Here is a 13,735-nt window from a genome sequence, read left to right as displayed (position 1 = left end):
GGCTACTACTACCACTAGCAATTCAACAAGAGAGCACGAGCGGGAGAGAGAGAGAGAGAAAGGCGAGAGAGAGAGAGAAAGAGAGAGAGAGATTTCTTACTGAGGGGGGAAACGCGTTGAGCTTCAACATGGCCTCGCTGTGATATGTATGACGTTGGTATTATTATCTCTCCCTAAATCTTTTGTCATGTCTTGTCTTTTAAGTATGCCTGTAAGTGTAGCTGCTTTTGCCGGGGTTTTAAATGTGATAAATAATAATAATAGCGATCCAGTGCTCCGTGATTCTGTGCTAGCGAGACAGAGCTGTGCTTCTTTAGGCAGCAGCAGAGTGGAAATGGTCTGTCTGTGGTGAGCACTGGCTGTGTTGTTTTGCTTTCCTTTGAAATAGAGGCTCAAGTTAATAATAAGTCATTTTGTGTGCGATTTCTAGCAAGCAGTTAATGTGCAATGTCTGTGAGAGTAACCGTGTAGGTGCCAGGTGAGAGGTGCTGCTGTGTGCAACGGAATCGAGCTGTGGGCATTTTTTAGGGGGGAGGGTGGTGTTTGAGAAATCCTATTAAAGGATTAAATCTTTGCTAAAATAACATTCAGCCACAAAAAAGAAAAAAAAAAGAGAGAAAAATTCTACTTACTGTATTTATCTGTGTTGCTTTGATGATCTGATTTGATTTCTGAAGATTCAGCCCCAAAGCCTCCAAATTCTATGTCCACACTGATGTAACCCAGCTCCTTTCTTTAGAGATGTGAGAGGCACCAAAACATAACCTGCTGGGTTTTTATTCTGGTTGTACGTGGTTTCTGTCTCTGCAAATTGGGAAGGAAAGATCAAAGGGAGAAAGGGAAATACAAGCTTTGTTTTTCTTTGCTAAAGCAACAGATACGGAGGGGTTGGGTTTTGCTTTGATTTTCTAGAGATCTGATTTTGGCTTGCTTTTCTTTTTTTCATGTGTGTGTGTATTTATAAAATTTTGGGGAATGTATCTAAGAAAAATCTTTGCTCACCTCAAGGATAACGAGCTTTTGAGATGGGTTGCTTCGCGTGACTTTATTTACATTGATTTTCTGGAAAATGAAGTGCTAAGTTGTGCATTATGGGCTTGCTGGAAAGGTGTCCAGCAGTTAGAGGTGCTTCTAGCCCGAAATTGCAATGTTTACAGCTTGGGAGCAGGGCTGGCTGGGGGCTCCAGTGGCAGCACGAGAAGTTTGGAGACAATACGAAGGGAATGTCTGGAAAGAGTAATGCCTTTTCCTCTGGAAAACATATCTCTGTTCTGTGCTTCTGTTAGAGGTCTTCAGGATTTTTAAAATATATTATTTCACCCTCCAGAAAAATCAGAATTGCTTAAAACAAACAAAAGTATCAGTTTGAAAATGTTTTTATCTTTGCTGATGGTCACTGGAATTTTATTGCCTTGATAATTTAATTAGTTAATGCTTATTCCAGCTGTCTATTATTTATTTGATGTCCTCTGGGAAAAAAATAATAATGTAACTGATAGATAAAGACGGAGCTGGAGGTTACAGATGGAGACATGGAGTTATTTCCCAATGGAGGTTTGTGTGCTGGGAGTTAAATGCTGAGCAGGGCTCGGGAGCCGATGGCTTTTCCATGGTGGCATGACTGGAAACGGAGTTAAATCCTGCAAATTTGGCACTTTCAAAGTGCTTTTATCTCTAAATAAAAGAGAAAAAATTTTTCCCTGAGTGCTAGGGTAAGAACAATTATCCCCAAAAGTGTTGTGGGGCAGGAGCCTGTTTTAGTGGGGAGGAAAGGGAGAGCCAGGGATCCAACCCCAGGAAGATGCTGTGGTGCCTGCTGGCTCCGTTCACCCTCTGCACTTGTAGCTATCTGCAGGAGGTACCTGCTTCACTCCACAGCAGACTGAGTCAATCTTCTTCCCTAAAAAAACCCAGTGAATAAAATTGATGCTGACGATGGTTTGGGTTGTTAAACGGCTCAAATTTGCTCTATTTGCCTGTTGGCCATTCTGTGTCATTAGTTTTATAGGTTGCAGAATCTCCTGGAAAGGTAATAAATGAGCTGAGATCACCATGGAGAGGGAATTGATCAAACAGCAGCCAAAATCATCCTTTCAGGGGAACAGCCTTGAGCGACAAAGGGATTTGGAGGAGAAAGGCTGGAAAAATGAGCAAAAACCCAACCCCAAAACTGACCAGCGAGTTACAATGGGCCATGGCTGTGCCTGAATGTTTATTTTCTCAGGGCTCTCTGGCACTAAGGTTTACCTTTCAATATGATTTCTACGAGGAATGCCCAGCACCTGCCGCGGTTTCCCGGGCGCATTCCTTGATCCAGAGCTCGTACTCCTGGGGGGATATTTGGGAATGGTGTGTGTTGGGTGCTGGATGTTCCTGCCATGCCCCATGGTCCTTCTGCATTCTCCCCTGTGGTTCCATCCCTGGGGGCTGTGCTGGGGCTGTGCTGGGGCTGCATGGGGAGGATGAGGGGTTGTGCACGCTCAGCTGCTGGGAGGGAGCGCCGGGAGCCGAGTTCTTCCTGTCGCGGAACGTGCTTGCTTGGGAGAATTCCTGTGATTTTATTACAACTTTTTGCCTTTTATTCCTCCTGAAGGCTGGTGGAGTTAAAGAAGGAAAGTTAATGTAGAGCAATAGGAAAGTTGGCAGCAGCAAACTTTGTTATTGTAGCAGCACTGTTCTCGTTATCTCGGGCTTCCTGATGGAATTTTGGGGCAAAAGAGAGGAAGCGAGAGGTGAAAGAGTGAGCGAGGGCTGGGCTGGCTGCTTGTTTAGCTTGGTCTCTGTCTCCCAGCCCAGGCCTCAGTGTCCACCTGTCCAGCCCTGCCCCAGCCCCAGTTTTGTATTTTGGCAGCTGCAGTTTGGCATTTCCAAGGGTGCAGGAGCCCCTGTGTTCTGCCCAGCTGGGCACAGCGGCTCAGCCCACGGTGAGCACTGGGAGCTCTCTGGGGTGACAGCGCTGCCAGTCCCCACTAGATCCCTGTTCCCCCAAGGGACTGTGCCTGCAGTGCTTTGGGTGGCATTTGCCTGCTGTGAGATTCCCTGGGATTGGAGCTTAACGTGTCCCAGAGCTCTGTGGGACCATTGGGGTCACGCTCGGGTCCTTGGGAATGCTTTGGCCCCGTGACTCCCCCAGGATGCTCAGACCCAGGGATGAGGCAGAAGGATCATTCCTTTAAAGGAATCAAAATGCTGACCCTCTGAAAAATATGGCCCCAAAGGAAAAAAAAAATACAAATTTGTCTGCAGAAAGCATATTTGTGATGCATATAATCTCTTTCCATGCTTCTGCTGTGTTTGCTGAGGCTGGGTGATGGGAGACCTGCCTTGCTGTTGTCTGCTTAAGCAGGATTCAATGTTATTTGCCACAGGATTCATGAAAATGCCTCTGCCTGTATCATAGCAACCCCGTTTCCCACAGTCCATAAAAAGTCCATTTCTCCCGAGCAGCAATCCGCCGTCTTAAAGATTCAGGCACCTCCTCGGCAGGGAAAGGGGGATGTGCCCCTCTCCGGGTGCTTCCCTGAGAGCTTAAGCGTGGGGATGATCCCGGCTTGTCCTGCCTGCACGGCGCTCCTAATGCTCTGTCTTTAAGGCAGATAAAGTGCTTTCCCCTCGGGTTTCGAAAGGCTTCCTCCCCCACCCTGGCTATTTCCCACCTCTGTTTAAAACCTCACATGACAAGTTGGAGGGGATGGGACAGCTCCGAGCTCGGTGACGCGGTGGCTCTGCCCTGTCCTGCCATTTGGCTTTTCCCCCGGGATGGCAGCAGCACAGCCCTGGCGTTTGCTGGGGAGGGAGTGAAGATCTGCCCCGATGCCAGCCCTTCTGTGGGAATGCAGAGGTGCTTTCTCAGCCCGTAGATGACTGTTATTAAGAGCTGCATGTTCACCTGACTCCTGCCCCCATCTGTTTGCATAATGTGGTTATATTTCTTTTTGGATCAGGTATTCAGTACACAGCCCAGCTGCTGTGTATAATGTCTGAAGGAAAATTGCCAAAAATCCATGTAAGTTTTTTGGTTGGTTTTTTTTTTTTTTTTTTAGTTGTTTTGTTGGTTTTGGGTTTTTTGGTTTTTTTGGTTGCTTTAGTTTCAATTTCTGACTAGAAACCCCTGTCTGTGTTGTCATTTCATTTTGTTGTGGTGCTTGGTTTGTGTGTTCAGCTGGGTTTGTCTGTGTGCCGTGCCTGCCTGCATGTGTGTCCGTGTGCTCCGTGTTGGAATGGTGATCTCCCCCTGTGTGTTCCAATTCCTCTGTGCATTTTCTCAGCTGGGTGTGACAATGTGCTCAGTGTGTCTCTCCCAGCGAAACCTTGGGAGGGATATTTGGGTAAAACTCAAGGATTTGTCTCGGAGCTGCGGAGGCTCCAATGAGGAGAAGTTGGGAAGCTCGAGGAGAACTCCCAAATGTTGATAATTGTGTAAGAATTGTCCTGTTTGAGGAGGGTGCTTGTGCAGGGGTTCCAGGGCTGGCAGAGGATAGTTCTGCCAGCTCCTGGCTTTGCCACGGATTTACTGTATGGCCTTGGGCGCGTTCCTTTGTTCTTTGTTGCCTTGTGGCTTCTCTTTTCCATCTGGGATAGAGGAATATCACACAGCACTGAGGTGTAGCCATGATCTTGTCCTGTGTGTGCCCTTTCTGGCTGTGCAGGTGGGGAACATGTGTGTGCCCATGTTGGCCCAGCTCTGCCTACCTGGGTTGTGCCCGTTGGAGCCCTTGTAGACAGCAGGAGCTGTGGTGATTGATGCTTCCCACTAAAAATAGATGCTCCTGGAGGAAGAGCTGCTGGAGGAACTGTGATTTATTGTCTTTATTTTATTAGTTGTGGTTGAATTTCTTTCCTGGGTGGAAATGAGCCTTAATCTGCGAGCACGACAGACGGCTGGGGTGGCTCTAACCAGCAAAGGGCCATGTGGCATCTGCTCCTTATTCCTGCTTTTCCTGGGAATTGCTCTGGCATTGTCAGAAACACCACCTTGATGGTGGGCAGGGAGCCCCCAGAGCTGTGCTGGCCAGCCTGAAAGCCTCACCACCCGAATTAAAGAGAATTTTGGGGGATGAAGGGAGTGCGTGTATGCAAGGATTTAAAGAATTAGGTCTGGATCTCAGAGGGGATATAATTTCATAGGAGTGTGCTGCTTTGGGCAGCTACCTCTTGTGCTGTCACAGAGCTGGGGAAACTGAGGCATGGGGTGTTTGCAGAGTGGCACATTTTGGGATGGGGTTAGTGGGGCTGGCATCTGGAGCAGGATGCGGGGCTCACCAGTGGGGGAGGCTGTTTGACACCGTGTTTGGGGTCTGGTTTGTGAATTTTCCTGCAGCCCTTGCCGTGGGGCAGCGCCGGGGCCAGGCTGGTGCTGGGCATTTTGGCTGAGGCTGCGTTTGGGGGATTTTGGAGCCGGGAGCAGCCGAGTGTGGCCGTGCCCATGTGAAGGGCCATGTGGCTCAGCGCCTGCCCCTTCCTTTGCATCAGCTGAGACATATATAACACAACGTATGGGCTGCTGGCAGCCGGCGTGGGGCTATTTTCGGCTGCATCGCGCTGAGCCCGCCCTGCTCGCCGGGCTGGGCTCAGTCTCCGGGGATGAGCTGTTCCCAGGGATGGATGAATCGCTGTTCTCCCGGGATGAGCTGTTCCCTGCCCCTTGCCCTGCTCCAGGACCTGTCCGGGATGGGCAGGGCAGGCACTGACCCCTGTGGCTGCTGGCGACAGCCGGCAGCGTGCCCTGGGTGCCAGGGAGGCAGGGCAGGCTCACCCCGCTTAAAGCAGCCCTGCTCTTTGTTTCCCCTTTTTGTCCCTGGATAAAGCCCCAGTTGCTTGTCCCTGGCTAAAGCCCCAAGTGGATTTCTAGGCTGGTCGCAGTGGTGACATGAGCCGTGTGTGCCCCGGTGTCCTCCTGTCCTTCTGGAGCGAGGCTGTCGCTGCTCGGCGCGCCCGGGGCTCTGCGCTGTGCCGGGGGCTGAGGCTGGAATGTCCTTCCCGCTGCTCCTGCTTGGGCAAGCAGCGAGCCTGGCTGTCCTGCTCCCTGCCAGGGCTCTGTCCCCAGCCCTGCTCCCCTCCTGTCCCGCCTGGAATGCTGAGGACAGTGTCTGGTTTTCAGGGATGCGCTGCTCTGTGCCGCAGAGAGCCTCCGCAGCCCCTCCAGGCATCCCGCAAAATCCCTGGGTGCTGCTGGCTGGCTTTGTTCACTCCCGGGACTCGGGATGTTTGCCCCAAAGTTTCCAAAGGGTTAAGCTGCTGCTGGTGCCAGTTTTGGGGGTTCTGAGCCCCTGCACGGGAGCTCAGAGCTGTGAGAGTGGCTGCAGCTCACACCGGGAGATGCTGGGAGAGGAATCAGCCCAGCTCCGAGGGCTTGGAAAGCAAAAGGGACAGAATTGTGTAGGAATTGTTCCCTTGTCATCGGGCAAATGCAGCCTGGCCTCAGCTACACGAACAGGAGTGCACAGCAAACCCCTAAGGATCCGTCTTCTACCCCAGTAGGAGCGGGTTAATTTGCTGGGCATATCTGGGGAAAAGTTTTGTCAAATTAAATTGTTCCATTTGACAAAAGCATCAGCTCTTGCTGGCATTACCAGAAAACAGGGTTTTTTTCAAAGCATTTCTGTGGACCTCATTCCCCTGCTATTTCTGCTGCTCCACTCCCCTGTATTGTGCTCAGTAAATCTGACAAGGTTCTCTCAGTACGTCGTGCACTGAAGTTTCTGTTCTGATACCAAATTTAGGGGAAGGCTTGTTATCTACAGTTCTTTCTTCCTGGCTTGATAAGGTGCTGATTAATTTAGTGCAACTCTCTTTCCTTATCTAGTTGAGCTTCAGTCAGTTTTAGTATAATCTTGAGAAAGCGTGATCAATCTTTAATGTTTGTTTTTAAGGTTTATTCCAAAGCCTTTTAGGCACGCTGGATGTTTGCTCTTTTGTGAAGTTCTAGGAGAATTAAGTTAAAAAGTAGCAATTATAGAAGCAGTTTTGAATGCAGATGAAACATTGTAAAGTTTTAGAACAAGAAAGAGCAGAGTTGGCTCTGATGAAGTTTCCGGTGTTAAAATAGAATTGTCTTAACTCTGGTGCTGGCTGCCTAAGGCAGGGAATATCAACAGAGCCCTTGTATGGGCATGAGGATGATGCAGGGCTGAAGGAGAAAGCCTGTTCCCTCTCCAGAGGTGTGTGTAAGGTGAGAAGGGACAGGGCACTGTCACCTGTCCCTGTGTGGGGAATTGTCCCCTGATTTTTCCCGAGCACACAGGCACAAGGAGCAGGCAGTGCAAGAAACCAGGCTGTCATCGGTGCGAGGCTTCTGCCGTGATGTGGTGATCAGGGGCTGACATCTGCATAGATTTTCAGTCTCCTCTGGTCTAGGGGAGATGGATTTCTGTTCCAATGCCCAGCAGCAGATCGATCCAAGCTCCTGGATATTGAGAGTGTTGCAGAATTGTCAAAAAGTCTTTCCTAAGGAATTAGAAGTGCACCCAGGCATGGAGCAGAGGAGCTAAACCTCCTAAACCTGCAGGCTGGGAACAAATTTGCTTAAGACTAACGGGCTGCCTTAGAACTAGAAATGTTCATCCAGGAGAAGCCTGGCTTCTTCAGTGCACACCCAGAGCCTGGGAAGTGTGTTCCCAGGCATTAACAGGAGGCAGACTGTAGATTTATGGAATTCAGGCAGCACTGGCCCTGCTGGCCCAGCACCCCTCTGCAGGGGTGGGTGCTGCTGAGCCAGGTGCTGAGGCCAGCCCCGATGTCCCTCTCAGCCCAGTGCCATTTGCAGATTGTCACCGTGGCCCCAGCTGCCACAAAGCCCATTTTCCCAGCTGATTTGAAGCTCAGTACGAGTCTGTGTCTGGTTCCCAGAGACCAGGTTTGTCTGGAGATTGTTGGCAGTGTGTGCTCCCTGCTTCTCCCTTTGCTGTCTCCCTCCCTGGCTTCCCTGTCCCCTGCTCCCTCCTGCACTGTGATAGAGTTGTGTGCTTTGCCCCAGAAAGCAGTGCTGCTTTAATCTCTGTTTTCCAGCAGCTGCCAGGCTGTCCCTGTCCCTCCTCCCCAAACATGTCAGGACACACACATGTACACACATGTGCAGGCAGTGCTGCACCTCCCTGTGGGTCACTCTGGACAAGGCCAGGGAAACCTATGCATTAAAACACATGTGCATATGTTTTCCTTCCCAGATATATTTTGGAAAATATGAGTCAGCAGCAGCAGCAGCAGCAGGCAAGAACATATTACATAATCTCTGGGAGCCAAGAAAACCTCGCAGTGTATTAGGAGCAAGGCTTTCTGCAAGCAGCAGCTTTTACCATCATTTTGGGGCCACACATTGGCCTGGGCCCCTCAGTCAGTGGCCTCATTTCCATCATATCCTCTTGTGTGCAGTGCAGGGAAGCAGTCCCAGCAGCCTTGGGTTTTGTTATATTTTTAAACCCCCCAGTACTGGTAGAATCTCAGGGCTGTGCTGTTGGTAACGACTTCTCTCTTGTTCCTTAACATGTTCTCCTGCACAGAGTCTGTGATTTTCCTTTTTGGTTCCCCCCACTCCCCACCTCCTGCTGTTTTCTCCCAAATCTCAGCACTGAGAGAAATGGCACATGAGTGCAGCTGGAAATAGCTGCTGCCCCCTCCGCCTCCCCTCTGCTCACGGCCACCCACCTCCTCCACCTACTCCCAAATGGGAGAGTGAAGTCAAGAGCCGCTTTTAGCCCCGGGCTGCTGCTCCTCGGCTCTCCCCCTCTCTCTCGCCGTGCGTGCCCTGCCCACACACGATTCAGAAGGGCTTCATCACCGTTTTAAGGCTCCTGCAGCTGGATAAGCACTTGGCTGGTCCCGTTGGGATCTGTGCTGGAGCATCAGGGATCAGAGGGATGCGCAGTTTGCTCTGTGCTGGCCAGGCAGTGAGGGGGGAGCAGCAGGAATTATGGACACACAGAGGAGCAAAAACAAAAATCCAAGGGAGTCAGACAGCAGGGATGCCAGGGGTTTGAATCCTGGGCACGCTTGTGAGCGTTGGCACGGGCAGGGATGGGAGCAGGAGGCACAGAGCCCTGCACGGCGGGCGGGTGCTCTCAGCTCTCCATGGTGCTGCAGCTCTGCTCCTCCATCTCCAGTGCCAGCCTTAATTCCAGGTTGCTCATGGAATCCCTGTATCCTGCAGGACGCCTGGAAAGCCTAGGAGGGGAATGGGCGTTAGCAGAGTGAAAGCAAAGGAAGGAAAGGCCTTGTTTGTTTTTAATTTGCCCGATGAAAGCGAAAGGTTTTGAGCAGCTTTGATCTCTCAGGGCAGTGCAAACGCTTTCGCAGTGGCTGAGCCCGTGGGTGCCTTTCAAGCACAGAGAAAGCTCAGTTGTGCTTTTCCAATATCAAAGCCTTCCCAAGGAGGCTGAAATTGCCCCGCTGGCTGAGAGCAGCAGTGCAGGCAGCTCTGTGCCCTGGCTGGGACAGTGTCTGAGCCAAGGGCTGCAGAGCACACTGAGAGAGACACAACAATTGGTGGTGACAGGATAATGTGTTTATCCGGAGCACTCTGTCTTCACCTCCATTAGCTCTCGAGTTTCTGGTGTTTGGAGACAAGAGAATTTAAATCTATATTTTTAAATCCAAAAGTCTCTGTTACAACCAGAAATTCTAATGAGCTGAGCAGACGGGATGGGCTTTTCTGTCCACCATCCGTCAGGGCTCTCCATATTTTATTGAAAAGCCTGGTTTGAGCTGTGTCTGCCCAGTGTTTGGAGCAAGTGGGGAATGATGGTGCCCTCCAAGGGCTGGGGTCTGGGGGAACTGCCCCCCATTCCCCACCTCTTGCTGCCAGGGTGATGCTGCAGGGGCTGTTTCATCTTTCTACATCTTTGTTTCTCTTTCTGTAAAATGTAGAGAAGGAAATTGCCCTTTCCTGTTCAAGGGTTTGGCAAGTGAGGATGAGAAGCGCTGTGTTGGAGGCAGGTGGGATTGGAGCAGATGGATGAAAAATGCCTCTCACCCTCTGGGGCTTTGCGGGGGCCTCTGGCAGAGCAGAGCTCCCACCCAGGAGCTCCCTGCTTTCATTTAAAGCAGCATCTTGAATTCCACCCGAGATCCCAACAGTGATGTCAGCAGGGCTCCACCAAAGATTCATTTGGCCTCAGATATTTTGCATATGCAGCGTCAGAGCTCAGCCTTCTGTTTTTGCAGCTAGAGAAGAGCTCTGCACCTCTTTAGAGCCTTCAATAATAATACACTTGCTCTCTGTTATTAATTCATCTAAATGAGGCTTTTTTGTTTCTCTAAGCCTTTTGTGGTATTTCTGTGCTGTCGAGAAATTAATCTGCATTAAGTAGAAATACCTCAGTAAAACCAGGAGCTTTGGAGTAGCTGTTGAGCCTCTTGTGGCCTGAGCTCTGGGGCAGAACCACCCAGGGTATCCACAATTCCCACCCCAAAGCCTGCAAAAAGAGCCAGGGGAGGCTCATGGTGCACAACGGAATGGCACAAAAGGCACCCAAGGCAGCCCAGCCATGCTCTGGATGTGCTGTCTCTGACTGAGTGGAATGAGCTCACATCTTAATTCCCAAATCTTTCCTTTTTGAGCTTCTGTGTTTGGCCATCCTCTCCCCAAAAGGAGGATTGTTCCCTGGGGCACGTTCCCTCCTGTTCTGTCAGGACAGGCAGGACATGTCTGTCGTGGTTTTCTCAGCTGGTCAAGGAAGACTTCTGCTCCTCCTTTGAACCGGTCTCCCACAGCTGGAAACATCTCCCCATCACTGCAGTGGGTTTTGCTGCCCTTTTTGCCTCTGTTTCTCCTGCAGACAGTTTTACCTTTGCAGGGTTTTTCCAACTCAGGTTGAAATTCAAACGATAATAATACTTGACATTCTTCATCCCAGCATCTTAAAAATCTTTTCTGAAGTTTTAAAGCCTTTAAAGCCTTTGTGCTGTATAAATACTTGAGTACTTCTTCTATTTTTAAATGAAAATGGTGCCTGAAAACCCTCAAAAGTCAAATGAAGATCAAAGCCTTGGGAATACCAGCAGCTCTCTGTATTATTCACAGCAGCTCCAGACTGAGGTTGTGTTGGCAAAGTGCAAAGGGACTGCTGTGCTCATAATGATGCAATAGTGGAATTATGGAATTGTTTGGGTTGGAAGGACTTTAAAGCTCATCTCATTCCACCCCTGCCATGGGCAGGGACACCTCCTGCTATCCCAGGTTGCTCCAAGTCCCATCCAGGGAGCAGTTCCAGGGATCCAGGGGCAGCCACAGCTTCTCTGGGCATCCTGTGCCAGGGCCTGCCCACCCTCACAGGGAAGGATTTAGGATTTCTCCTCAATATCCCCTCTAAACCTGCTCTCTCTCATTGGTCTCTAGTTAATCTGTCCCAGCTACTCTGTGAAACTCAGGAGAGCTGGGCTTGCTGACTGACATTGCTGCTGCTGCTGCCTGGATGGAAATCCCACATTCTGTCATCTTGTTTGAAAATAAGAGAAAATTAGAGAAAACCAGAAAAAGGGCTCTGCACCTCGTCCATCCCAGTGCAGGAATGGCCAGCAAAGGGCTGGAGCGGGGGCAGTGGCAGCTCTGCCCTTTTCAGGGGAGCTGGGCTGCCTTTACAAGGATTTCAGCAAAGTAAATCTCTTTTCCTGCAGCCCAGCCTTCCTCACCGTTTCCCTCCCTCCCTGTGGCTTCTGAGCAGGAATCAGGACAATAGATGGAAATTGATGTCCTGGAGGCATGTGACAAGGGGATCCTGAGGGCTCAGGGCAGCTCACAGAAGAATTGCCTCTGATAAATGCTCAGAGGTTTCTGTGGGTTTGCTCAGCAGCTGCAGTCAGGGCTCACAGTGGGGATTTTTACCACTGCCCAGGGAATTGTTCCAGGGCTGTGTGAGCCACCACCAGCAGCATCCTTGCTGGAATAAAAGGTAAAAATGGATGCAGAACAATTTGGCCAGAAGAAGAGTGGAAAGAAAAAAAAAGTTAAGATCCAAGGAGTGGCTGTTGAAACGCAAAAGGATCTAGAAAGCAAAGATGCAAAAATAAAATCAGAATCGGAAATGAGTGATGTTTTTCCAGCATTGTGTAACTCATTTTAATTGCAATCCATCTAGAAATCTATTTGAGGCAAGAAATCAATGCAGAATTGTAGAGCAAAGCATTGGCCTTACAGATGTTTGCAGCTTTCTGGATTGTTTTATTTTCAGCTTCCTCCCACAATTTGAGTTCCTCCTTCCTGGCAATGGCCAGAGAAAGATGTCCCCCTGATGTGTGGCAGGTGGGCAGTGGGGGCTGTCCTGGGGCTTTGTGCTCTGAATTTGCCTCTTGTTGTGTCTTGAGGAACACCCTGGAGTGGTTTCGGTGCTGGGTATGGGGTGTTGGAATGTGGGAGCCCTGGGGTTTCTGTAGGATCACCCCAGATCTCCCAGGCATGGCTGAGGGGTCAGACCAGGCTGTTTTCCCTCACAGGGAGTTTCCCTGGGCAGGAATTCTGTGTGAGTGGTGGAGCTGGGGCCGTCCTGTGCTCTTCTCTCTGATCAGCTCCTTTAAATCCATGGGATGAGGTGGTGTAGCACAGGCATGGCAGCTGCCTCATCTCTGGAAGTTCCTTTCACTGAATGGATTTTCCCAGCTTAAGAGACTGGTGGAAGTCCATCAGTGCTCAAGGCTTCTGGTAATCCAGCAGAATTAAGTCCTGATTTTCACAGATGTCATCCATGCCATTCCCAGCAGTCTCCTGAAAGGCCAACATGACATTTCTGGTGGATTTGGTGGCATTTGTGAGGGAGGTTTTGCCTTGTTTCTGGTCCCTCCTCAGCGTTGGGGGCTGCTGAGGGTGCCTTGCTTTGGATCCAGTTTTGGCAAGGGCCTTGTGGAGGCTGCCCAGAGATGGGTCTGGGCAGAGCTGGGGCTGCAGAAGGATCCCTGTGCTCCTGGAGGGAGGGAGGCTGTGCTGCCGTGGCCTTTGGAGTGTCCCTTTGTCCCATCTGGAGATGGAGTCAGGCGGTGAGGCAAGGCCAGAGCTCCCCAGGAGGCAGCCAGGCCCCTCAGAGATCCCACAGCAGCCTCACAGCCCGGTGAGGCTCTGAGACAGCAATCCAGAGAGCAGCTGGGCTTCCTGGCAGCCAAACACTCACATTCCCCACAGAATGGCCCAAACCCAGTGGGCTCCAGGTAGGGAATTCACCTTCACCTCCCTCCTGGCTTCCAAGCGTGTCCCCCTCACCGTGTCACTCTCACTGCAGGGTCTTAAATGTGTTTGTGTTTAGAATGCTGGCTTGGAGCAGCAGAGAGAAATGGGAACAGAGTTTGCAGCAGGTTAGGATGAGTCTGAGGGATGAATCTGGTGAGATTGCATGCAAAGGAACCATCCTCAGTCTGGGAAGGAGGCAGGGAAAGAGAACATTTAGGCTTTTCCAAATTGAGAGAGTGCAGCTGGAAGAGGGGGAAGGATACAAAGCAGGAGGTAAAACTAAGAATAGAGGAGTGTGTTATAAAGGGAAATCTGGGGCTGGAGGTCAGGACAAATTAGAACATGCAGAAAATGTACTCCACTAGGCCATGGATTTGTACTTCTGGAAAATAACTGAAGTACCTTCACGTGGGGCAGTTCTCATGGGATTAGAGAAAATATCAGAACAGGTTCTCAAAGAGACAGTCTTCCTTTGGCCTGTGAGCAGAACAGAGGATTCAAGTCTGGTTTTTGGAGCCCAGAGCCCCTTGAATTCTGAGAGGCACAGCTTTTCCTGCATACATCTCTGGCAGCACAGCTTCATGG

The 13,735-nt window shown here is 50.4% G+C and overlaps 1 protein-coding gene across 10 annotated transcripts in view; it reads left to right on the top strand.

Moving 5' to 3' along the window:
- ARHGEF9 (Cdc42 guanine nucleotide exchange factor 9) overlaps positions 1-13,735 on the top strand; it is a 172,039-nt gene that overhangs the window by 59,665 nt on the left and 98,639 nt on the right. Inside the window, exon 1 of one of the 10 annotated variants that reach the window (XM_058032795.1) lies at positions 56-146. The exons of 5 other annotated variants lie outside the window; for them this stretch is intronic. Coding sequence is in view for 3 of the 5 variants with exons in the window: in XM_058032789.1 (XP_057888772.1) it covers positions 3,977-4,006 (30 nt within the window). In the remaining 2 variants the exon portion in view is untranslated. Of the gene's footprint in view, positions 1-55; positions 158-3,819; positions 3,842-3,944; positions 4,007-13,735 lie in introns of those variants that run through there. 4 more of the 10 variants (XM_058032793.1, XM_058032794.1, XM_058032797.1 and 1 more) reach the window with 4 other exon arrangements.

Source organism: Melospiza georgiana, chromosome 12, assembly GCF_028018845.1.
Source record: "Melospiza georgiana isolate bMelGeo1 chromosome 12, bMelGeo1.pri, whole genome shotgun sequence".
NCBI lineage: Eukaryota > Metazoa > Chordata > Aves > Passeriformes > Passerellidae > Melospiza > Melospiza georgiana.
This window is presented reverse-complemented; position numbering and strand designations above follow the sequence as displayed.